Source organism: Poecilia mexicana, unplaced genomic scaffold (assembly GCF_051168715.1).
Source record: "Poecilia mexicana isolate PSO_F unplaced genomic scaffold, ASM5116871v1 scaffold_6, whole genome shotgun sequence".
Taxonomy (NCBI): Eukaryota; Metazoa; Chordata; class Actinopteri; order Cyprinodontiformes; family Poeciliidae; genus Poecilia; species Poecilia mexicana.
In genome coordinates, this window is record NW_028263375.1 from 35,120,002 (window position 1) to 35,145,849 (window position 25,848).

Here is a 25,848-nt window from a genome sequence, read left to right on the forward strand (position 1 = left end):
CTCCATCACGGCTGACTGAAAAACGTTTGGCGAGTTCTTATATCCCTGGGGCAACCTTTGCCAAACGTAACTTTTGCCTTTATGAGTGAATGCTGTCTTACCCTGGGATTGTCTTGCGAGGCGGAGGGAGAAAAATCCATTAGCCAGGTCGATGCAGGACTTGAACTTCTTTACGCGCAGTGTCTTTAGTGTGCCTTGGGGATTGATCAAGCTGGCCCGATTCGCTATCGTTCTTCGGTTCAAGGCCTTAAAGTTGATGACTGGCCTCCAACCCCCTCCTGCCGATTCGGGTTTCTTCACCGCTTGGATGGGGCTGTTCGTGATCGGGTTGAGCTCCTCTCTGATGATTCCTAGGGAACCCAGTTCCTTTACTATCTTGTCCATTTCTTCCACTGCTCCTGGATTTAGCGGGTACTGTCGAACCGGCGGGTGCACTCCACCTTCAATATGGTGCACGAATCTTGGGCCCAAATCTCCGCAATCGTTCTTGAATCTGGCTACTTTTGCCGAGGCGATAATTTCACGTAGCTTCTTCTTCCCGGCCGGGGAGAAGTCACTCTCTTCGATCTTCTGCTTTGTCACCGCCGGTATATCTACCGGTTTGTACCAGTCCTGAGTGTCCGATCCTGTCTGTGTCGGACCAACCTTCACTAACCTTGCTTTTAGGTTTGTCAGCCGTCTTTGGAGGGTCCGATAATTGCGCTTCTTTTTACTTAACTCCTCCAAATCTTTAACTGTAAGAAGATTATACGGTCCTTTAATCCACACTACTCCTCTCCATGTCCCATATGGCATCTTCTCTATTTTTCCATTGGCAAATTGCACTTTCAGGTGTCCTGCTGTTTCTAGGTCTTTGCGGGTCATCGACACCTCGGCTCCCGTGTCCACTAGGTAGGGTACTCCTTCCACTTTAGCGTAGATCTCGTCCCCCTCCCAGTAGGCATTCTCTAATATGACCCGCGACCTGGACTCCATTACTTCGATGGCCCTCCGGTCCCGGTCCTACGGGACTCGTGGAGGGCCGTTCTCTGTTCAGGGCTCAATTTTCTGTATTCCTCTTCCGTCAGGTAGGGGCCTCCTTTCGGCTGGTTCGATGATGCCGATTGGTTTATCGGTTTCCCTTGCGGCCCTGGTGCTCTTGGTTGAAACGTTCTGTTCTGGAAGTTGGGCGGCGATCTGTTCTGGTAACCGGTTGATGGTCGGCTCTGGAAGTTGGTTGACGATCTGCTTTGGAGGTTGGGTGGCGGTCTCACGTTGGCCTTGTTAGGTGGTCTTACTTGCTGGATCGATTCTTTCTTCCGTTTCTCTTCGTAGTACTGCTGTTCCAGATCGAAACTTTTTACAGCTACGTCCATCTGAGTGATAGTAGTGCCCTTCGCCGGCATTTTCACAAATGTCATCTCCCCTCTTCGGCCCCTTGTCACCTCACGCAGCACTTTCACATACCTTGCGGGGGGGATGGTCTGCTTTAGAGTGTGCCACAGAGGTTCCAACCTGCTTCCCTTGTCGAGCCGTCCCTTGGCCCTCTTAATCTGGGAGTCTTCATCATCCATGTCTTCTAACACCAACCGCTCATAGTTATCTTGCGCTGATTCTGATCCAATCATCGGATCCGCTGTCACACTGGTTAGCCACAGCTTCTTGGCTCCATCGTGGTTTGTGGTAGACAGCACGGTTGGCCAAACGTCTTTCAGATACTCTTCATTACTTTCGTCCGCATTTTTACTCCTGACCACCAACCTGAGGTTTTTGAGCTCGGCGTAAGCGTCTTGGCCGGCGCTGGGGGCAGTTGGTGGTGCCGGCCCGCTCCGTGAGGCCACAGGGCTACGCTGGTTTGCCTTCGATGATGTTTGTGGCGGCTCTTCCTCGTCAGCTGACACTTCATCTAGTTTTTGCTGGGCTTCCCGGGAGTACTTGAAAGCGGCCTTCTTCAGTCGTCGCAACATTACGTCGTGCATGATCCCAATGTATGCAGATCTAAAGTTGGAGGTCAAGAGCTGGTATGCCACCAGTGTGGAGCGAGACGGGGTCATCAGGATGTTGGCCCACTCACCGATGGTCGCCTCGACCCCAAGGGTAACTCGGTCATTCAGTCGGCCAGCCCACTCCTCTGGTATCTGGTAGTTGGTCTGACCGGCTTCTGGGACATATGCACGCCGTCCATCTTTGGCTTGTACTGGACCCCAGGTTACATCTCTTGCCATTCTTTCGGAGGCCTTTTCGATGTCGAAGGTCTCTGCTTCCTTCTTCTTCCCTCGATGTTGACCTGTGCGAAGGGGCTTGTAATTACCTAGGGGGTTCCTTGGGCCGGAGAAGGCGCTCTCTTGATCACTCTCATCTCTTTCCTCTTCTCCATCTTCATCCCCCTGTTGCTCTGGTTCCCCCTCTGACTCGCTGATGTCGCTGCATTGTGGCTGTTGTACGGGCTCATCTTCGAGGGAGTTCAGTGGCTGCATTTTGACCGGCCTCATATGTCCATCGCCTGCCTCCACTTGGGGTTCTTTCTTCTGCTGGACCTCATCACGCTTCCTCTGTTCGTAGTTGTCCGACTCAATGGCGAGCCTTCTAACGTACTCTGGTGCTCGGCTCTCCGGCTCAATTGATGACTTCTTCAATTTAATTTTCATTGGCTCGACCATCTTGGTCCGGCCAGTTTGACTGCTGTCTGGGGGTTCGCTCCGCTGGATTCTCGGGGGGTTTTTGCTGGTTTCAGGGGGTGAACGTTCGGCGTGGTACTGTTCCTCTATTTCAGCTGCTGCCCTTACACCTTGTTCGGTCTGGAGTTGATGTAAACGGGGGTCTACTACGAGCACCACCTCCCTTAGCCCCAGGAGGTGACTGTTAGTCTTGGCTATCGACACCACCCCTTTCTCCGCGACCGATTGAGCGGTGCTCCCTCTCAGATCCGGGGATCTCAGTCCTTGCACGCTCACTACTACTCTTCTCAGGCCTTCATTACTCGCAGCCGTGAGTCCTCGGTACAGTCCGTGCCAAATCTTTTTCCGGTAATCCTCGAGGTTGTCTTTTTTCTTGTAAGCGTCGATTGGGACCAAGATCACCACACCGTAAGTCAGGTTGTAGCCGTTTATCGTGACTATTTCTCCTTTGGTTGCGGCGCTGCCTGTTGTTCTCAGAAGGCGTTGATCCCGTTGGTAGTCTTCTCCCGCTCGATGTTTGAGGTCCGTTCTAAACTGTCGGTTATGGATTTTGTACTTATCGTTGGTGAACGCGATCAGTCCGTCACCTTCGATGTCCCACGGCTCTCCGATGTAGCGATGCACTTGAAGCCCCGTCTGCAGCCTGACGCTGATGATTTCCTTGGGCAATGGGGCCAGTTCTCGGGGCATCTTCCGGGCGTTTGATTTCTGAAGCTTCTTCCTGGGGCCGTCGGTTGTTCCTCTCTCTTCGTCTGTGTCGCCCCTTTCGTCATTGGAACTGCTTTCAGATTGCTGTCGTAGGGGGGCCGCTGGCTTCCTCTCCGTGCTATATGCTTGTGGCTGGAACTCGCCCCTCCAGTCCCGTCGCGGAGACCACTCTTTCACTGCCTCTGCCCATTGTCCTTCATCGAGGTCGAAGGCAAACGTCCTACCCTCAGCCCTCTGCCCCGACAGCTTGGAAGGACCTGGTCGGTCCTCTGAAGGGCCCAGTTGTTCTTGATCTTCTTCGTCTTCATCTCTCGTCAGGTCTATTAGTTCCCCTGATGCTGGCTTTCTTAGCGGCGACTGGTCACGGCTGGCCCTCTGAGTAGGAGGTTCAGACATGTCCGACTCTTCCAGGTCCAGCACCCGTTTTCTCTCTTGATCTATTTTGTAGTCTGCAAGTCTCTGCAGGACTTCAGCACACTCGGAATAACGGGGTGTTCCGCGGACCTCTGAGTTTACCAGAACCCCGTCTATTCCGGCGGCCAGGGTCGCCGTCTTCACTATACTGTCGTATTTTTCAGAAGGGCTATAGATGATTCGTAGTTTGCCATCTGTCCATCCTTCCAGTAGGCTGGCAAACCACTCCAGCCACTCTTTGACTTCCGTCTTTTTGGTAACCTTCTCCGGGCATTTGACGACCCCCAGGCGGTGACCGTCTTGAAGTTGAGTACAGTAGTAGACTTTCTGATGCCTTATTAATGCTTCTAACATCCTTCTCCCGAGCTGCGGGTCATCTGAATAATGACCTCTTTCGAAGCTCCGCCGATTGGCCGCGGTCCAGGTTTCTATTCCATCACCGAGCAATATCAACATCACTGGAAGCTGTTGCAAGACAATCTGGGAGCGTAGGAGCTGTGCTTCTCCTTTTGGTCCGGTGACGCTTGTCTCCCGCTCCGTTGCTGATGCTTGCGGGAGTTCCGATCCTTTCTCTTCTTCTTCTTTTCCGTCTTCCATGATTGTCTTTGTCTTCGAGTCGCCTTTCCCCCAAAGCCTCTCTTAAGCTATCGAGCAGGGATGGGTCCAGGCTATGGCTACTGGCTTCTCATCCGGATACTCGCGTCTATCCTCAGCAGAAGCTCTCCCTCACCTGCATGCCATACAGTTACTGCGAGGGTTGTGACTGACAGCCGGATCAGTCACCACTAACTCTATTCCTTAAGAGCTAGCCTCCAAGTGAGCTATTCAGATATTCGCCTCTGTTTTTACTGACTTGGTTAAAAAGGGGTCCTCCTACTCCTTTGGGAGGAGCCCACCCAGGGACGCCATGTTCGTTATGCTGCAATAGCCAGCCACACCCTATCCTCACCACTGACTGACTATTGACCAGTTCTCTATCTAACAGGTCCGGAAAATCCCTCAAAACCTGGGTCTTACCCTCTCATAGGTCCCCTGGGGATGTTCTGTTTAAACTGGCGGCGGAGAAAACTCGTCTAGCTCTAACTACCTTCAGATCCAGAAGTTACGGCCCTCTTCAGTTGAGAAACAGTCGCCAGAGTAGCCCTCACTGACGCTTAGTTTCAACAACCACTCCTGTTAACGGTAGCTTTTCTCCTTAAAATAACGGGCACTTGTTATCGGCTAGAATGGATTTAGTGACTTAGACATAAGTCCCAGGGCCATTATTTATTACTCACCAAAGGAAAGTACGAAGCCACCAAATTTCTAGAATCATGCATGTAGATTTTACTTAAAACCAGGAGAACTCTCAAGAATTAATGACTCAATTAATTTCAATGTCCACAACTTCTATTGCTATTTTATTATATATTTTATTAAGCAAGCTTTAGCAGGGGTATATGACAAGCAACTCAGTTAAGAAGAAATTATAAGATTTTAATTGGTAACAATCACAAATCATAATTTTAATCATACCCTATCTTCTTTCTTATCCCTAACCTATGTCACTACTCTCACTGAGCGAGGCTTTTAGGGGCAGGGCAACTCACACCCGTTGTTGGTTGATCTTGGCAGCCGATACTTTTAGTCGTCCTTGGTCAGAGTCTCTGTCCCGGTAGGGCAAAGTCCTCCTTCGGAGAAGCAGCAAAGCCGATCTGTCCAATTTCTTTTAGACGAACAGAATCTTCATCACTTAGTGACCTTTGTCTTTTCCCCAAGTCGGCTGCAGTTGAATAGAAATTGTAGGGTGGAGGCAGAGGAAACGGTCGGATTTCAGGGGCCAGGGCTGGGGCTGACGGATCTTGTCCTTCTTTGCGGCGAGAAGTCTCAACTTTTCCCTCGGTCCCAGGGTGTGGTCCTCTGCTGATCTTTCGCCTGCGTCTTCTTGTTGACTCTCCTTCAGCGCCGCGGACTAAGAACGGTTTCCTCCCCAGCTCGCTGGCTTTTAAACCCTCTTGGCCCACAGTTGTGTATGGGAGAGGTCTTATGACTAACCCTTCCCGATTATCTCATCGGAAAGCACTCGTCCTGCCCAAACCTTGCTCCACCCTAGATCTGGTAATGCACAAACCTCCCTCTTTTGCATCTGGCTGTTGCAACCTCTTTGCAACACTTCTCTTTTTTCTGTTGGTCATCTGGCAGTCATTACCTTTTTTGGCTATTTGTTCTGAGGCCTCCGCCCAGCCAGCTCCATGCTCGTGACATGACTCACTCTTCTATTTTCCTGTGCTCAACTCTACAATCTTCTTATAATGTACCATGAAACACAATTAACTCAAAACATAATCAATTTGTTTTACCATTATCTGAAATCGTGTATAACAACTAAGTTGTTACTGTTACCGCAGATCGTGAATACAGATTATGCATTTCAGTCATACATTACAGACATTGTGATTACAATACATCAATCATTTCAAACATTGTGATTACAATACATTAATCATTTCAACTATTACACAACTATGTCTTTTGTATTTCATTCCTTTAATCATTCCTAAATCAATACAAGATTACTGTTACTGCCCAGGCCTTTACCCTGCTTTCTGCGTGTACCTAGAGAGATCTCACAAGTCCATGCCAGTTTTCTTGACACTATCCTGCACACAGACTGTTCATGCCGCTCCCTTCAGGCAGGACACTGAGGAGCATCCAGAGCAAGACCACAAAAAACAGTTTCTAACCTTCAGCCATCAGACCGCTGAAATAATTGCGAAATAGTATGACAATAAAAATCTTTTAATCCTTGATTCCTTGAATATGGAACTGCAAAGAAGACGAAGGTAAACCTGGGAAAATTAGAGAAAAACAAAGGTGCTTCATTGGCAATCCTTGTGATTCTGTTTTGAAAATTGTGTAATTAAAAAAAAATGCTTTTATGCTTCCACTTTCATATTGGTGCATGTGAAGTGTGAGATGTTAGGAAAAATTTGGCTGGTGGTGCTATAACAGTGTGATACCCTCATAAAGGGCAACCAGAATTTGAAACGGATTTAATTTTCGTGGGACTGATTAGAGTTGATCAAGAGATCTTGACCACTTCTCGTTACCCCTTATATATTACATGACTTTAAAGACCCTCTCAGTGTGGCTGTTCTGATTGCAACTTTTTAATCTGTTTGTTCAACCATGCTCAGAATTTAAGAGGTAACAGGTGAATGTGTTCTAGAAACAAAAATAAGTTTAGTGGTCTGAAACACTTATAATGTTATTATATCCTGGATGAATGAGAATTTACATCAAAATTAATTTATTTCTTCTTCACTTTGACAGTCACTCAGGCTATATCACGGATGCTACTGTGGCCTTGCTGCTGGGTTTCTTGTTTTTTATCATCCCTGCCCATGGACCTGACAAGAAATATGGTAATAGCATATATTGTTGAAAATTTAATGAAGAGACTGTACAAATATAATAATCTTTTTGGAACATATTTAAATAAATAGCTGCTGACTTAGTCATGGTTGGGAATTCTACTTAAATGATCTTCCAAAAGAAAAGTCAAGCTGCTTCTGTGAAGTGCAAGCTGATGTACCTCTGTTAAAATCTACCAAGGATAAAATAAAAAGTAACCAAAATTAACATAGAGCATAAGCGTTAATTAATCTCAAACTAGTTGTGCTGACTTAAATACAAAACTTTACAATCCATATTCTGACTTTCCTGCATGCCAGAATATTGTTTAAACGAGACAAATATGATTCACTTCTATGACAAACTGTTAGATTGTAGCTAATAGATACACTAGATTGCCAAAAGTATTCGCTCACCTGCCTTGACTCACATAAAAGCTTAAGTGACATCCCATTCCTAACCCATGGGGTTCAATATGATGTTGATCCACTCTTTGCAGCTAGAACAGCTTCAACCCTTCTGGGAAGGCCGTCTACAACATTTAGGAGTGCATTTATGGGGATTTTTGACCATTCTTCCAGAAGCACACTTGTGAGGTCACATACTGAAGTTGAATGAGAAGGCCAAGTTCTCAGTCTCCACTCTAATTCATGCCAAAGGTGTTCTATTGGGTTGAGGTCAGGATTTTGTACAGACCAGTCAAGTTCATCCACACCAGGCTCTGCTATCCATGTCTTTATGGACCTTGCTTTGTGCTCTGGGCACAGTCATGTTGGAAGAGGAAAGGGACAGCTCCAAACTGTTCTCACAAGTTTGGGAGCATGGAATTGTCCAAAATGTCTTGGTATGTTGAAGCATTCAGAGTTCCTTTCACTGGAATTAAGGGGCCAAGTCCAGCTCCTGAAAAACGACCCCACACCATAATCCCCCCTCCAAAAAACTTTACAATTGGCGTAATGGAAAGACAAGTGCCATTCTGGGTTTGGCAATTTTGCCAAACCCAGACTTGTCCATCAGATTGCCAGATGGAGAAGCAAAATTTATCACCACAGAGAGCATGCCTCCACTGCTCTGGAGTCCAGGGGCGGCAGGCTGTGTAGAAACCTTTGGAGGGGCAGGGGCTAAAAGTTAAAAAGGGGCACATTGAACAAAATCTTAAAACACCGTTCAACACGGGTGCCCAAACTTTTTGAGACCAAGATATACTTTTTCTCTCACCAGCTGGCTGAGATCTACTTCATGACATGAAGATATAAAAACTGAAAATGAAACTCTAGTGACTTATTTTATATGCAAATATCCGTCAGTTATAGTAGACATATTAATGTGATAAAAAACCCAAAAATCTCCTCAGTGAGATTCTGACACGAGGAGGAGCTTATTGGTTTCTCATAGTCAGAAACTAGTTGCAAACCTGAGGTCGGCAGGTATCAATCAGTTATGATAGATCTGAACTTTGGTTTGATGACCTCAATATGAGAATTTTCAGACTGATAGGAGCAGTCTGACGTTGGACCACTTTTTTCAGTAATGAGTAATCTAACGCGTTTCTATTTCAAATCCAGTAGTCAGGCTACAGTTACTTATCAAAATCACTTTGCGTTACTATTTTCTTTTGTAATTTAATTTTATTTCCTCTACACGTCTTGGGGAGTGACCACTGTTTCTGCGACACTTATCAGCAGCGACAGAAACAGAAACAATAGAGGGAAGAGGGAGATGCGCATTTTGTTGGAACTATTTCTGTCGCCAAGTCCGATTATTATAAGCAGCTTTGAGCTTGTTTTTTTTTTTTTTCTAAAGTCGCTTGCAGAAATGAGTCGCGGTTTTTGGGCTTGGAAATAAGCAGGCATAAACCCCAGAATTTGTCTGACATCCAGTTAGGTTTAGTGGTAACACTTTATTTGAAGGGGGTGAATAAGACTGTCATGACACTGTCATAAACATGACATAACACCTGTCATGAACATCAATAAGCCTTCATGAATATTTATGACTGTTGTCATAAAGTGTCATTGGGTAAATTATGACACTTTTAATACGAAGTTGACATTATTCAAAATGTCTTTGTTATGACAATTTGACATTAACTAAGAAATCATTACTGATTAAACTTTACCTTTAATAACATAAAGTTACCTAATTTTTAAAGTACAATCAGTAATACTTTTATAACAAATTTATATCAGTAATGATTTCTTGGTTACTGTCAAGTTGTCATAAAGACATTTTGAATAATGTCAACTTCGTATTAAAAGTGTCATAATTTACCGAATGACGCTTTATGACAACAGTCATAAATATTCATGAAGGCTTATTGATGTTCATGACAGGTGTTATGTCATGTTTATGACAGTGTCATGACAGTCTTATTCACACCCCTTCAAATAAAGTGTTACCAGTTTAGTCAGACTCTAATTGTCCATCATTTCCCGGATGATCCGTCCCACTGTGTCTTTGTTAATGTCAAGTTAATATATAACCTCTGAATGACGTCGAGCTTCACGTTGCGCTCCAGAAAACTGCAAACATTGAGACTAATATGAACAGCACAATAAACGTTTAAACAGCCATGAATGAATGAGTCCGTAGAGTTGCATAACTAAACATCATTATAATTATTAATATTAAGATAAGTGTCACAAATCTGTGCAGAAGGACATCAGAGTTGTGGAGCTGCAGGAGGAGCTCTGTGCGCTGTGACACCAAACGCAGAGCCGTAAGACAGAACCTGGAGGCTGGGGCGGGGGGAAGAGAGGGGCCTAAAATCCTACAGACAATACTGGAACACACACAAATTACTGAAGTTTTTTTGTACTGTTGTAACCATTAAACAATCTCCCCTTCAGTTCAACCATATAAGTGGAGAAACATTGTTGATGTTACCATTATAAAATAACTCTCAATTAAGTTTTGGCAAAGATCAATGTCATTGTCACAGGTGGTGGAGCGTTGTTGTTAGCAGCTGCTGAAAGTAACTAAAAAAGTTACTTTTAATGTAACTTAGTTACTTTACCAATCAAGTAATCTAAGTTACTCTTTCAAGGAGTAATCAGTAATCCAATTAAAGTTACTTTTTCAAAGTAACTATGCCATGACTGGATAGGAGGAACCAAAGAGGATATTTTTCTTCAACAAGTTCCAGAGGAATCACCTCAAACCAGATGTTAGACTGGATTTTATGTCAATATCATTTGTGAATGTCAGCTCCTCATTTTCAACAGTGGAGATATAATGATTGAAAAAGATAGTAATTTTGGAGAAAGTATCAACATCGATATTTCCACTTAATAAGAGATGAAAATAAATAGCATGTTTGATAGAGGAAATGCCTTTCAGACTGTGCTCGAAACAAAATGCCAGAGAGCACGTTTTTGTTTTAAAAAATATTAGACAATTCATTTAATTTCACATAATTATTGTGATAGAAGTAATTTGTTTTTTAATGAATGAAATATATTTGTCCTATTTTTGTTGTGATTGACATATACTCACAGACGAATTAGGTAATTGGTCCAAGTTTGTCGTATATTGAATTTTCAGAAACTACAGCGGCTGTGATGAGCCACAGCAAAGGTAAATAAAGGTAAAATAACTCAAAACAGGTGATCAACTCAAAACCACTCGTACATTTTTACTCTCTTTCTCTGTGTCGTTTAAGCACATCTGTTGCTGTGGCAACCACCTGCCCTCCGCAAGCTGAACAGATATTACGTTAAAAACATAACATTCAGTTCATTACAATATTAGATTTTCAGGCTTGATATTTATTTTTTAATTATTAATAAGCACTCCCCTGAACACAGCAGTGGTTGATTAGCTAATTTAGTTAACTTAAATTCCCGTCAGTCAGTCGGTCTTTGAGTTGTTTTTTTTTATTTAGGTAATTGAACCGAAACGCACAGAATTGCTCAACACCTTGTTGAAAAAATAATTATTGAGATTATTAGTTTTGTTGGGTCATTAATTCGAACAAGTTTTGTTGAGTTTCTTTTCTTTAATAAATTTACAAACATTTTGGATCTTTGTGATCAGAGGACATGCTGGTCTCATCCTCCTGGCGGCTTTCAGTTTGTCATCTACTCCAGATGACAAACTGGAGTAGATGACTCTTTGGACTTCTTTGCTTTTGGTCCAAAGAAAACCAAAAGCAACCCAACAGAGTGGCACCGGACAGGGGGCCAGTTCAAACGGAGAACACAAGGAAATAAAACAAACAGTCCAAAACAAATCAGCATGGTCAGGGTGGGACCTGCCGTGGAAGGTCTGGTGGGCTGCAGTGGCTGGGGAAGGTCCGGTGGAGGATGACGGAGAGCGGAAGATGGAAATATCCATGTTTCGCAGATTGCAACAGCAAGAGCTGCTTGGCAGTGCCACTCCGCCTCCTCCATGAGCTCTGTTAAGTCCATCCAGGGGAGACGAGGAGACCAGTCCCACAGAGTGATGATACAGTTGGTGGCTATATCAAGTTGTATGTTGGTGGAGCAGGGTGAGCCACTGTATCAATTAATTCTTTGACAGTCCATCTGAGGTGTTCAAAGTCCGCTGGGTCCATATTGTTAGTTTCTTTTCTTTCCTTTTGCTGTCCAGTCCTTCACCTGAAGCCGTTAACATCACCTCTGTCAGGTCTGGTCCTTCTGTCATGAAATGGAGTTTTGTGGTGGTGAGGATAGACGTAGTGGACCAAGTTTGTTGATGAAAAATTATCATTTTAATGATGATTCTCAGTACGCAAAGTCCAGGCAGCACAGGTGAGCAGAGAGGCTAGGAGCTCAGTTACTGGTAGCAATTGGTGGTACACACAAATGGACATTGGACATTTGACACAGCATTCAACAAGGACCCAACAGCGAACTAGAGACACAGGTGGGTTTAAATACACAGGGAAGGTAATCAGGGGAAACAAGGGATGTAAGAGCGGAAATACTATTTAAGGAGTTGTTTGGCGGAAAAAAGACCTTGGCACCTCGGTTCTGTGGAAAGAGACTTTGGCTTCGCACTAGGTCAACCTGACCGACTTCCTTCCTTCCATTTGCGTGCAAAGCGCAAATGGAGCCAGAATTTACTGGAAAGGATGTCTGTTTGTACAAGATAAAATCAACAATTTGAGATAAGTTGTTCTATTCAGCAATTCTGAAATGGAGCAGAGTTGAGTTCGTGAGGTCCAAAATATTTTAAAGGTTGTCCAATACACACTCAGTATAAAGCGTGCCAGAATCTTTCTGCAAAACAACAGTAGCACGCCATTGGTTGAAACTTTCCAACACACACTGATGAAGATGAGAAGGTATAAAACAGGTCGACATTAAGACTTTGGAGAGATTTTTTTGTGACAAGACAATGATGATGAAGATTTTTGTATTGAACTGAAGAAACTGTAACGAGGTATCCGTGGTAGTGTAATAAATCTCCGGCTCGTCTATGGCCTAGCAGCAAGAACTACGTCTCTGTGCGTTACTTCTTTTACTTAGATATTTAAGAGTATAGCCACCTTTCATATCTTCAATAAGAACAAGTGGCGGCAATCAAGGGGAAGACACGACAACACAGGAACTAATTAACACTGAGATAACCAAATCCTTACAGGTATCAAGGCAAAGAAAACTCAGTAGCTGCTGGTAGGGCCCCTCCAGACATTCAGAGGCTGAATAAATGGTTGAATTGTAAAAGAAACCTTAGATATAAACCTGTGGCATTTTTTTATTAAGAATGTCAGTGTTATTAAATTTTATTTAATGCATTCAGCAGATAAAAAAAAATAAATAAATTGTACATTTAAGATTTAGTTAGGAAGTTTACTTTGTAAAAGTGCAAAGAATCATCTGGATAGTTTGTTGTGTTACCATGGCTACAATATGGTGTAATCTACGTGTAAGAGCTGAGTTTGTTACAGCAAATAATAACCAATAATCAGTTATTGATTTTAAACTCAGCCAGTTTATGGGTTTCTTGTCATGGATTTCACTAAATCTATATTTAAACACTGTTAGTGATGCTGAGGTTCTTAGTAGAAGGGGCTTGGGGAGCCTAAATCATGATTCTGTCTAAGGCCCCATATTACTTTGGCCTGGCCCTGCATGAACAGCGAGCCGCTGCGCATCTCTGGAATCTACCTGTAATCCCCCGATAGCCCCTATGCCAGTCTGCCCTGCTTTTGGGACATCTTGATTTATTTAATTGTGGCATGTTTGTTGCTGTGGTCCAAATAGTTGGTAAAGTATTTTTGCTGATGTTTATGTGATATTTTGTGAATCCAAATGCTATGAGCTGAATCTTTGTTTAGCAGATGAGCTTCTGCAGTAACTTCTATTCTCAGTTGCTCACCTCCAGCCCAGATCCCGTCAGCAGTGGTGAGAACCGCCTGGTAGTAGCATTAGGTTAAGGTGAAGCAGAGAGCGAACAGTGAGCAGGTGGTACTGAGGCTCTGAGGTGCGTTGCGGTGACAGTCGCGGTACCATTTCTCTATATCAGGATATCTGGTTCCGGCCCACACAGTGGGACCAATTCAGGCTGTCAGTAGCGAACAGTTTTTCTAACTTCAACATCTGACCTGTTTTTATTCACAAACAATGTATGTTGAAAATAAATATCCTTGTCCATAATTTGATAGTTAGAGGGCCCAGATCCATCCCCCTCCTCCTCACCATGTGCCCAGTGTCTTAACAACATGGAGGCAGAGGAACTGAGAATCCTCAGCATGAGACCAAGTCATTATTAGACTGAGACTATTAGACTGCCTACTAAATTATTATATTTACCTAAACATTATTGTTGAGGGACACAGGCAGGCTCCTGGCACACAGGAAAAAAAAAAACTCAAAGGGCATCAAGGACAAAAGGGGCAGGTTCTCAAGCCCACTCCACTGACAGTTGGTAAAGCTCAGTTTCACACACCAATTTCCACTCTTTTCCTGCCAGCAAAGGGACATTCTACCTCCCAATAATAACTTCTGGAATCAGCATGCACAAGCTGCCTTTGTCTGTGTACTCCACATGATCACAGGGATACGCAAAGCCTTCCACTATTTAAATGTGGTAATTATATAGATGGGACTTCCAAACACATGTTTAAAACACAGGTTGCAAAACAAAAATTAAATCAAACTCTGTGAAGAGTATTAATAAGCACATAAATTCCATTCCTGATGATAATATCTACTTGTTTCGGACCGTTAACCGTTTATGTAATATTTTGTGCATTTTACATAAAAATATAACAAAATTTTTCTCTGCTGATACAGAGGCCATGATCTCCTGGGAGGAATTTCAAGCCTTGATGCCATGGAAGGTTGCCCTGCTGGTTGGTGGAGGATTTGCACTTGCCGAAGGAGCAAAGGTTGTGTTTACCTTTTTGAGTGAAAAAAATGCCTCAAATTCATCACAATAAATGCCGATGATACCTCAGCATACTCAATTTACTAATACTCACCATAATTATAAATTAATCATTGACTTTAGTCAAAAAGGGTATAATGTTATTCAGTTTGTTTAGCTGAGCTCAGGAGTGCTCTGAGCAGGGGTAGCATTAACGGAATATTTTCCTTATTTGACCATTGTTTTTTTTTAAACGACAGAAAGATTTGCCCATCTGTCATTTCGACAGTATATAATTGTCACTTCTGCACCTTGACTGATGCATATGCGCAGACATTACAAGCTGAGCAGAGATTGTTAAAAACATAGCATTCAGTCCGTTACGATATTAGGTTTTCAGGCTTGATATTTATTTTGCGGTTATTAACAAGCGCTCCCCTGAACTCAGTGGTGGTTGATTAGTTCATTTAAACTCCTGCTCTGCTAGTCAGTCAGTCTTTGAGTCGCCTTTTTTTTTTAATAGATAATGGAACCGAAACGCACAGAATTGCGCAAAACATAGTTGAAACAATAATTAATGAACAACAAGAATGCAGTCTAACAAATCTTTCTAACTGATGGCTTTTTCTCTGTGTGCGTTTCTCCAGATTGAAATGCAAGCAATATCCTTCCAAATGAAAAAAACAAACACTTTATATTCAAAAGAACACTAAAAACTGGAACTGGTAAACAAAACAATAAAAAAAATAAAATGGACTCTCAGGCTCCATTAATAAAAAATGCACTTGAATAATAACTAAACAACATAAAGCCAAAGTGTAAATAAAAACTACATTCAACTAAAAGAGTGCAGATTATGAAGTCTGTATACTATATTGCCTTTGACTAATCAATAGATTTAGATAGAGAAGATGGGCATATCCGACTAACTTAAGCCCAGATCACACTACACAATTTCTTGCCCTGATTTTCTCCCTTACGACATGAACGTCCAACGATCAGAACCGATCATCCTGTAGTGTGTGGTGTGTTACGACTGATCGGGTCCAGTCAGTAGAACGTCGTAGCTGGTCCGATCTAAATCTGGCATATCAACATGTTGGATTGTCTTAGCCAGTTTATCACTGTGTTTAATTTAACCAGTTTGGTTAAATTAATTTAACCAAAGTTAAAATTCTACTGCAGTTTTAGGAAAAGTAAAAATTTTTACCTATATAACATTCATCAGCTGATTCTATATATCTTGTGATCAAGCGAAAATTTCGCGAATGTGCTGGATGAGAAAAGTCTACTCTTTTACGTGCCATCTGTAGCCGCACTGGGTGGGGCTTCAGGAGGGGCTGGGGGACGGCGGACCCCCGTCCCAGGCCTAGGTGGGGCCCAAATGGGAGTGACTTCAGGGATCCAAGCCTTCATCACATTTGATGACAACTGGAAAAGTTGGGTTCATGACTGTTGAGTACGGTGTATGGAAGATAATACGGAATGTTGCCCCAGTGGATTATATAGTAGGTTGACTTGGGCAACCTGCTAAAAACTTTACAAGACCAATTGATTTTATAGGTAGCAACTCTGACATTATTCACAATGTGTGAGTTCACTGTAGACTGTAAATTGTATCAGTCGAACCAGGGCCGTGCAGAGACCACTAAAGGGGCAGGTGCTCAAAAAAAGGGCCCATCTAACCGCATTCTAGGACAGAATATTAACAAAGCCACACAGCTTTCAGAGTTTAATAAACAATGATCAATTACAAAATTGTGAGATATACAATCAAAGTTAAGGAAAATCTCTATATAGAGCATACAACTATGCATATGTAAGATATTTTATTAGTAATTTCTTTCTGCAGGTCTATTTTGTTATAGGAAAGTATTGCCATATTCAAACCTGCAATTTAGCAAGATATGTAAATCAGAGCTAAACCACCAGACATATTTAGTCTTTACAGAATTACACTATTAAAAATATAAACAAGGGCACAATGCGACCTTTTAGTGACTGTAATCTATAAAAAGAGCTGCCTGTTTGCTGCAGTGGAGATGAAGATGGTCCATTCAGGAAAGCAGAGCTGCATCAAACTTTAACTGGAACTGCAGAAAGAAGAATAAATAAATAAATAAATAAAAAATTTAGTTGTTAATGCATATCACCATGAGAAAAGCCTACTGAGTTTTGCTTAAAAAAAACTTTTTTAAAAATTAAAATCAAACATTTGTGTCTCATGAAGTGAAAAAATTATTTGCAAAACAAACTTATTTGCGCATGTCATAAATATTTTCTTGCTATTCCAAGTTTTTTTTGTGACTCAAAGTTTTGCTTGTGATTCTCACATGACGTTGTGGGCGGGGCCTAAAATCACAACAAAAGATTTCTGATGTGTGCAAATAAAAGTTTATGTTTGGCAAATAACCTTTTAAGTTCACGAGACAAAAATGAGTTATTTAATTAAAAAAAGTTTTTTAAACAAAACATTCTTTTTAAAGACATCATTACAATTCCAAACGTTTTGATTACAATTTTATTTGACTTAACTGAGGTTAATTAATTAATTTATTTATTTTTTCAATGAATAATTGGGGGAAAAAATGAACTGCATACTCTGCAAACCAGACCCTAAACTTAAAGTCTGGATTGAGTTTTTTCTCCTTCATTAATGACACTTTTATTATATACATTATATATTGCCAGCAAAGCAATATATAATGAATTACCATTATATATCATGGTAATTCAGGGTGAGTTATTTTTAATTCTAAATTAATATCCTTGTTGGACTATTATTTAAGTGCTATTCTCCTTCAAGATACATTTACCTAACGCCAAAATAAATACAATGTACATTATGCAGCAAAGGAAATTAGACGATCTGACATTTTTCCATTATGGAGATGATCGGTTTTGGACGGGCAATGTGCCCCTATTGCACAAGTGATAATGAAGAATGACTGATATCATTAACGATACAGGGAAGAAGCTTTTCAGTTATCTAGCTTTGCTGGCAAAGTCGTTAGCTAGCAGCTAGCTAATAGCACAACAACAACAGCCTAATGTCTGTATGATAAAAACACTGAATCGATAGATAAGAACAGTTTCTCCTCACCTGGCTGTCTCCTCCCCTCAGTAGTTCTTCAGAGAAAGGAAGACGCAGAGGCCTGTCAGTGTCTGTTGTATTTCATTACCTCTCTGCTTAAACCGCTGAAGCAGAAACGATACGTTCAACGTTTTCCATCATCTGACAAGTAGCAGGTCTACTCCACTTTATTCAGCAAAAACGTTTTTTTTTTTAATTCACCAAAAACTGTTCTGTAATCTGGAACGTTCGCTACGTTGAGCTCCAGTTAGCCGCTGTTCTGTCAGATCAGCATACTTTGTCAGATAGTCATATGCTTAGCTCAGACATGTATATGCAGTCATTACCATATGATTTTATTTAATCAGCAACATAGAATCATGACGTAGATCATCATACACTTTGTTATTAACAGCTGTATGGCATCCTGACTTAGAGGTTAAGTAGGTTAATGAGTTTTACACGGACGTGTGTGGTAGTTGACTGCAGCTGCAGCCAGACCTGCTTTAAATACACTTTGAAACCACAACAATGCATGTATATTTATCTAGTTATCATATTATATCATATTATAAACAATGTAATGACTTATTTTCGTCATAACTTGTTGCGTATGCTGAACTGACAACTCCAATGACGGTCGGACTTCTTAATGTGCATGCGCGGGCATGCGTACTAACTGCATGTATGCTATCCTGACCATAGACATTAATATGTAGACCCCTCATGGGGCAGGTCGGCCCATTGCTGTGATACGTAACAGCGTCCGCCATATTGAATGTGGAATATGTGCCAGTAAGCTAATACAAGTAAAAGAACCGAACTTCACAAAGTGCCATTCTACAAAGTATTTTAAATTAATTCCTGTCATTGACACATTTTCTCTCACACATTAATATATTTGGCAATCAAAGAAATTACTAAAGAGAGTGTTTCTAACTTTTGATGTGATTATTTAATTGCTTTGGGGCATTTCTGAATAAAGAGCACAATGTTTTATTTGATAGAAATTATTCTAGCCATTTTTATAATGACACTGATGAACAGACACTTTTTCAGTGTTTAATTAAAGAACATATTTACATAATTCCATAATTTAATGTACATTTAACGTTTCAAGACAAGAAACAAATTATTTTCTTGGATTTATTTTTGATACATTATTGAGAAATGACTTTTGATTTATAAATCAGTCATTGTCAATCATTGAACTACATATTTTTCTTACTTTTTTCCAGAGAAAAAATATTTATTATACGTCAACTCTGCTATTGACAGCAAAGAGTGAAAATAATTCTAACAGAGTAAATTATTCTTATTTCATTACATAAGCTGTATTGATACACTAATACTTCAGGTTGAGATATTTAAAAATACACAAAAAGTGAAAGAATAAAACATTTATTTATTATACTGGGAACACTGGTCAAAGGCTTCAGTCTGCTGGTCACACTGGGAGAACTCAATGACTTCTGAGACGTCCTGGTTCACAGGCTAAAGCCAAGGATAAAAGAGAAATGATCCAAAAGTGAAATAGAAAATACATACAAGTTTCCTTCCTATTCATAAAAAGACATTTTCAGCATGTTGGGCTCTGACTCGTAGCATCTTTATAGCTAAATACCGACATGGAGAAGCTGAGCTGGAAACAGACTGAAGAACAGCAGCTCCAGCTCTGATCCTGACTGATCTTTCCTCACTAAATCCTCTGGTTTTTAATTAACTTCTCCTCCAACAGCGGTTTTTCATCACCTCTCTCTCATTAGAAAACAGTACGAAATCGTTAGCTGCTATGCTAACAATCAGCGGTTATTTCGGGCCAATTTAGCTACTTAGGAAATATTTCTCGGTTGCTTAGAAACGAATTTCTGGCTGCAAAGTAATTCTGATCTTTCATCCTTACCCTTGGAAGGTAATGCCAGTGAATCCAGTTAGTTTCGTAAAAGGATTGAAACAAGTCCACACAGCACAGGACTTGATGAGCTCCGATCCTCTGCTGCCACATAGAAGATGTGCTGTTACGTACGACTCAGCGCTCCATGAGGCGTCTACGTATTGATGTCTATGATCCTGACAGCATATGGCCATCTGATAGAACCATAGACATAATATAAGGATAGACCCTCATGGACCGCTCTCGCCTATTGTCGCTGACGAGATTTAGGGCGGCTATCTTGGAGCGGTACTCCACTCCACTCAGCGTTATTATAATAATATAATAATAATTTTAGTATGTTATGTGTCAGAAGAGGGCTTAGGAAATAATAATACCAAAAAAAAAAAAAAAGATCAAAAGGGCACATGGGGGCAAGGAGCAAAAGGGGCAGGTGCTCAAGCACCCCCAGCCCCCTCTGCACGTGCCTGAGTCGAACCGCCTAGCTTACGACCCCTTTTTTCCGCTCTCGACAATGGTGAAGTAGGGACCCAAGGCTGAGTTATAGTCACGCTTTTGACAGTTCGGGTTTAGCACACTAACCCTAACCTAACCCTGCGAGCCAAGACAGCGGTATGCCGTTTATGGTTAAGGTTTACATTGGATCCGCCTGGTAGAGCATTTTCCAGTTTGTGTGAACAAACATCCAGAGGTGCTGTGACACGCTCCATGTACGGCGCGGTCGGCGCATGCCACTGTCCGCTTCAACGCGCGCTGCTGCGTGCTCAGTTCAACGCGTCAACAATAAACATAGCTTCAGCAGTTGCTAGCTGCTGCAGGCTGAGTTGAAATTGATCGGGTCCTTGTCAAAATGATCCGATCGCTGTCCATGGTTCTGAATTGCTTTGAATTAGTGTTGTTTCATCATTAGTGACCAAGTAGCCTCATGTTTCTGTCTCTGTGTCAGCTACACTACACGTAGACTTGTTGCCATACAGTGATTCTTGAGAATAGGGACAAAACAGGTCCTATGGATAAAGCACAAAATTTGAATAAAATATACACAAAATATAATTCTTTCAAATATCTGACTAAACTAACCTGGGTCATGTGAGCACAACAATGTATATTTTCCTTGTGTTTGCAGAATATTTTTTTATTTTAAACATTGTAGTCGGTGGATGATTCCTGTAAAATCCCTTATCCAGGAGCAGAACTCAATACATTATAATATTTTAAAACAATTAAAGGAATACTTCTATATTATGACAATTAAGTACAAGTAGTCATATAAATAATTATAAAAGTATCAATAAATTGAATTAAAAATCATTTTTATATATTTTTCAACTCCAATGAAATTTGTCCCTAGTTTTTGTCAACACCTTCAGACATGAAAAGAATGTAAAAAAAATAAAATAAAATCAGGCATTATTGGGGGGCACCAGAAACTTCTAAGGACCCCATGACCACTTCCTTTCTCTTCCTTTGCTAGGAGAGCTAGTTAGCTCTGGTTAGCTTGTTATTCTTTAGTTTTTTCTTTTTTTTATTCCTAAGTTGCTTGTCACAACCATGATGTGTCAACACCATAACTGGTAATTTACAAAACTTTGATGAAATTTTGTGAAATAAAAGCTTAATTTTGGTATAATGTAAAGATTTCATGGACCTGATGAGCTACAATATGGCCTCCTTCAGAATAACATCATATAAATTGAGGTAGTTTGGCTTTTTGTCACCTCCGTCAGAGTTTTTGTGACTCTTTCAGTGAAATTGTTGTCATATCTCACTTAAATGTTCAATTAATTAATTTTAATGTATTTTACATAAATGGCATTACTTCACACGTGTCAAGTATTTATTTTTACTCACTAGTTTGTCACCACCTTCAGTTCTGTGTCAACTCCATCAGATGGACTTGTTGTTTTTTATTTTAAATATTTCTTTTGTTTCTTGAGAAGCATTTGTCTGTAGAAATTAGTAAAAATATCACAAATAGGGTATTTTAAAAAATATTTTATATTTATTTTGTCAGATGGTGATGACAAAGTTCTGGGTAAGGTCTATTAAAAATGTAATTTTTAAAAAAATGTTGCAACTGGGATCCTGTACCTTAGCATCTTTACATTTCCAAAACATTATTTGTCATATTTGCATACATAAGGTTGAGAAATAATAAAAATAAAAAAAATGGTGAAAATTAAAACTAATTTTGTCCCTATTCTCAAGAATCACTGTATAGCAACTGACAGCAGCGCCACTTTACCTATCTGGATTCCACACCATCAAATATGCAAATGCTTCCCTCTCAAAAAGCAGAACATTCAGTCTGTTTATGTTTTCAGAGCTGGTGTTTATTTTGTGGTTATTAATAAGTGATGATTGTCTGAACACAGCGGTGGTTGATTAGTGTCGAAGAAGATTTTAAGTTATAATATATTTTTGGGAAATATCTCTGACTCAATCTTCTTACAGATCCCAGGTTCTCCTGGAGGGCCGCGTGTAGCCACACAGAAAACAACAATGAGTGTAGACGTCACAGAATTTCATTTCAGAGTTTAATCCAATAGAAGACAACTTATGCAAATTACAACAGAAACTGCAGAACAACAGAGACATACATTAATTTACCTGACATAAATGGAAAGAAGAAGAAGGAAAGAAAGAAAAGCAAAGACGTCTTTTGAGAATTGCAAGAGCAAATCTAATTTGTTACTTCTGTGTAGAAAGTTTTATAGTGAAGGCGTATTCTTATCTTTAATTTATTCAAATAAGGCGTATCTTTGCTCATCCAATCCAGGAGCTATCTCTGACCCTCTCTCAAGCCAGGAACTCCTGCTGTTTTTTACGGCTTTTCACAGATGAGTGTGAAAAGCTGGAACTTCCACTGTATTGTTTCCCACACAGACAAAAAGGCAGTTCAAACGATCCTAGCAAACCATCTGCTGTAACCACAGGTAACATAAAGGTCAAAAAGCCAGAATACATTACTGATTTTAAAACCACAATTAGGCCATTTGAATCAAGACATGTTAAGTTTTAAAACTAGCTTATTTTAAATTTATTTTCTTAACAATATCAATTAGCAGGAGTATGAAAGGCATAAAAACTCATCGTATGTATTTTCCACTTTCAGAAATAATTAACTATACTACGTTAAGAAATTATATTTAATCCTCAGTGCTACAAAGTGAAGCTTATTTTGAAACAATAAAATATGCAAAATATTGCTAAAACATTTAAAACAAGTAAATTAAGTCACATAAATAAGCACTTAGCTAATGGGAGAGTCAAAAACATCACCAAATGCATTTGAATCACGTGTTCCCCAAGACAAAAATGTCAAAAACAATATTTTACAGAATTTTACTATTAATTTTACTGACTTTAGTTTTACAGTGTATGGTGGCAACACCATGAAAGTGAGCTTTTCAAGTCATTTAACATTTTATTGCTAGGTAACCAAAGAGTGGTTGATGTCACCAAATTTGGTGAATTTGGAGAATTTATGTCATAAATTTTCCATAAATTTATGTCAAATTTGGTGACATCAACTATATCACTTAGCTGGCTATGAGAGGTTAAGTCATTGGTGTCCAAAGTCGGTCCTCGAGGGCCATCATCCTGCATGTTTTAGTTCTCTCCCTGGTGATAGTAACAACCATTTCAGTATTCTTAGGCCTCTAATGAGTCATCATTTGACCCAGGTGCGTTAAACCAGGGAGAGAACTAAAACATGCAGGATGCCGGGCCTCCAGGACTGACTGGGCAACCCTGGGTTGAGTGGTTAAAGCATTCCCTCTGCCTACATCCCCAGAATACTTGATCAGACTTCAGTGAAATTATTGAATATTCTATCAGACCTGTTATCAGTAGATCACATCTGTATTGCAATACGTATTATATTTTTATTAATTTATTGTCCATTGTTAGGTGTCACATGCAGCTGATGTGTTTAATTTTTTAGGAACTTAACCCTAATGAAATTTGCTCTAAATCAAACATGGTTTTGTGATGCCTAATTGGTTTATGAAAGCTTGCGAATATGCAGGATCACAATCGCTTGATCTGTCGTTTATGAATGACAGAAAGCAGTTGTTTTCAGTTTTATGACTAATCTGTTTAGTAAAAAAAAGCTACTGTGTGTTTCTGCAGGAGTCAGGTATGTCCCTATGGGTGGCTGAACTGCTGATGCCTCTGGGTGATATGCCAGTCTTGGCCACTGTCACAGTTGCCTGCATCATTGTAACCACGCTGACAGAGTTGGCCAGCAATGCTGCGACCATCACCATCTTCCTCCCCATTCTCTCTCCTCTGGTAGGCCATCTTGTTCTGTGTTGTACATGCAGTCTGTGGACTGACCCACCTTGAAAGTACACAGTCTGTGTAATCTTATGAAGTATCAGTCAGATAAAAATATTTTTTTTTATTCTTACTAAAAGTTATTTTCATTGGAGAGATTAGCAAATTACTAATTCAGCAAAATATTTGCAAAATATTGTTTTAAAATCCAGTATATTTGTTTTTGTGGTCAGTGCCTATCAATTTAAACTCTAGTTCCTATTTTTTATTTTTCTTTCTTTTCCTACACAGTGTAGTGAAGACATACATTTATCAATAAGAACAAAAATGATACTAGTATATAAGCACACGCAAACAATCAAAAATTGTCTGAACTCATCTTTTATACTCAACAGTTTCACATTTATTTTGAGATGTTACAGTTTGATTGAAGAATCCAGACTGTTTGATGATTGATATAGACAAGATATAACATGAGTTCTCAAGTAGCCTGTGTTTGTGATTGGTCTTGTTTCAGGCAGAGGCCATCCACGTTAACCCATTATATGTCCTCATCCCTACCACACTGTGCACATCCTTTTCCTTTCTGCTGCCAGTGTCCAATCCACCCAATGCTGTTGTATTTGCCTATGGTCACATCACCATCATGGATATGGTGAGTCCAGAAGCATAAAAAGAAGCTCTAAAACATTTGAACCCTACACACAATAAGGGCTACAAATCAAAGAGATGACAGGAGTCCCTTGTCTTTCTCTGTTACAGGTGAAGGCAGGTCTTGGTGTCAATGTGATTGGACTTCTAGCAGTCCTGTTGGCAGTGGCAACATGGGGGGTTCCGCTCTTCTCTCTTGACACATACCCTGAATGGGCACCAGTTCTTCCAGGCTTTAACTCCACAATGCCTTAATAGGAGGTTCACAACAGTTTTTTTTGCAAGTTAAGCTGTTCCATGCAAACAGAAAGGAAGCAATAAAACTGTTTTTTCTATTTTAAGATTCTTCAGACCATTTCATGAAAAAGTGTTTCCTCTTGCCAATTTCTTCTAAATACAAAAAGCAGGTTTCAAATCATTATTATGAAGAAGTTATCTGAACAAACCTGGTTTTAGGTTAAAAAATACAGATAATAGTTTGTGTTGCTTTTTTATGTATAAATTTGCTCCTTTAAATAAAAACAGTTTGATGTCAATATGTTCTCATTTCCTTTGTGATGAGCAGAACTTTTGCTAATAAAAAAGGAACTAAAGTGAAATTGTAATAATGTACTTTTTACTTTTAATATTAGTAACTATTTGCATTTCAGTGCAATTTTTTTATAGAAATAACTTCAGCATCACTCTCTTTTCTTTTGAACAAATTAGTAATTATTTCCTGCACTTAGGCCTGTCGATAAACAATAAATCAATTAACCGCACGATAAATTAAACCTATCGACCTCATTTTAATTATCGGCTTTATCGTCTCTTCCTGCCTTTTTTTCTTTCTGTTGATGACACTGAATGAAAAAAGGCTCAACTCCGTTGCTCTCCACTGACCCTCCCTTCATGTCCTTAGTGTAATGTCCAGCTCACACGACACAAGTTGTCGGCCCATTTTCAAAACCTGAGAGACATATTAGCCAGCCAGCATGCCTAGGTGGGCCCCATGTGGGGGGAAAGGAGGGCTGATATATGGGTCCCATATGGGTTTGTCCGCGGGTTCCACGATGGCCCCACATGGGTTTGCCCATGTAGGGCCACAGCCCACATGGGCCCTACATGGGCCGTAAATGGACAAACCTATGTGGGGCCATCGTGGAACCCGCGGACAAACCCATATGGGACCCATATATCAGCCTTCCTTTCCCCCCACATGGGGCCCACCTAGGCATGCTGGCAGGGTAGCCGACAGAAATCCTCGGTATAATGGTTCGATCGGGTTTGTCGTGCTGTGTGGTTTCCAGCCAAATGGGCACAAAATAATGGCTATAAGTCCAGTTAACTAATTTTAAAATCAGGCATTAATCAATGCTTTACTGGAATCTACCTGTGATGCATGTGGCTAGAGTCAGCATAAAGTCCTGACTGAATGAAAATCATTATAACCTATTTATGTCACGTTAACGAAGAACAGCTGA

At 40.7% G+C, this 25,848-nt stretch overlaps 1 protein-coding gene across 1 annotated transcript in view; it reads left to right on the forward strand.

The window, feature by feature from the left end:
- Positions 1 to 24,921, forward strand: part of slc13a1 (solute carrier family 13 member 1) — a 59,826-nt gene extending 34,905 nt beyond the window's left edge. Inside the window, exons 12-16 of the mRNA XM_088006692.1 lie at positions 7,092 to 7,183; positions 14,414 to 14,508; positions 23,588 to 23,749; positions 24,252 to 24,389; positions 24,497 to 24,921. Coding sequence (XP_087862818.1) covers positions 7,092 to 7,183; positions 14,414 to 14,508; positions 23,588 to 23,749; positions 24,252 to 24,389; positions 24,497 to 24,640 — 631 coding nt within the window. The 3' untranslated portion in view covers positions 24,641 to 24,921. The remainder of the gene's footprint in view (positions 1 to 7,091; positions 7,184 to 14,413; positions 14,509 to 23,587; positions 23,750 to 24,251; positions 24,390 to 24,496) is intronic.
- Positions 24,922 to 25,848: the final 927 nt, after the last annotated feature.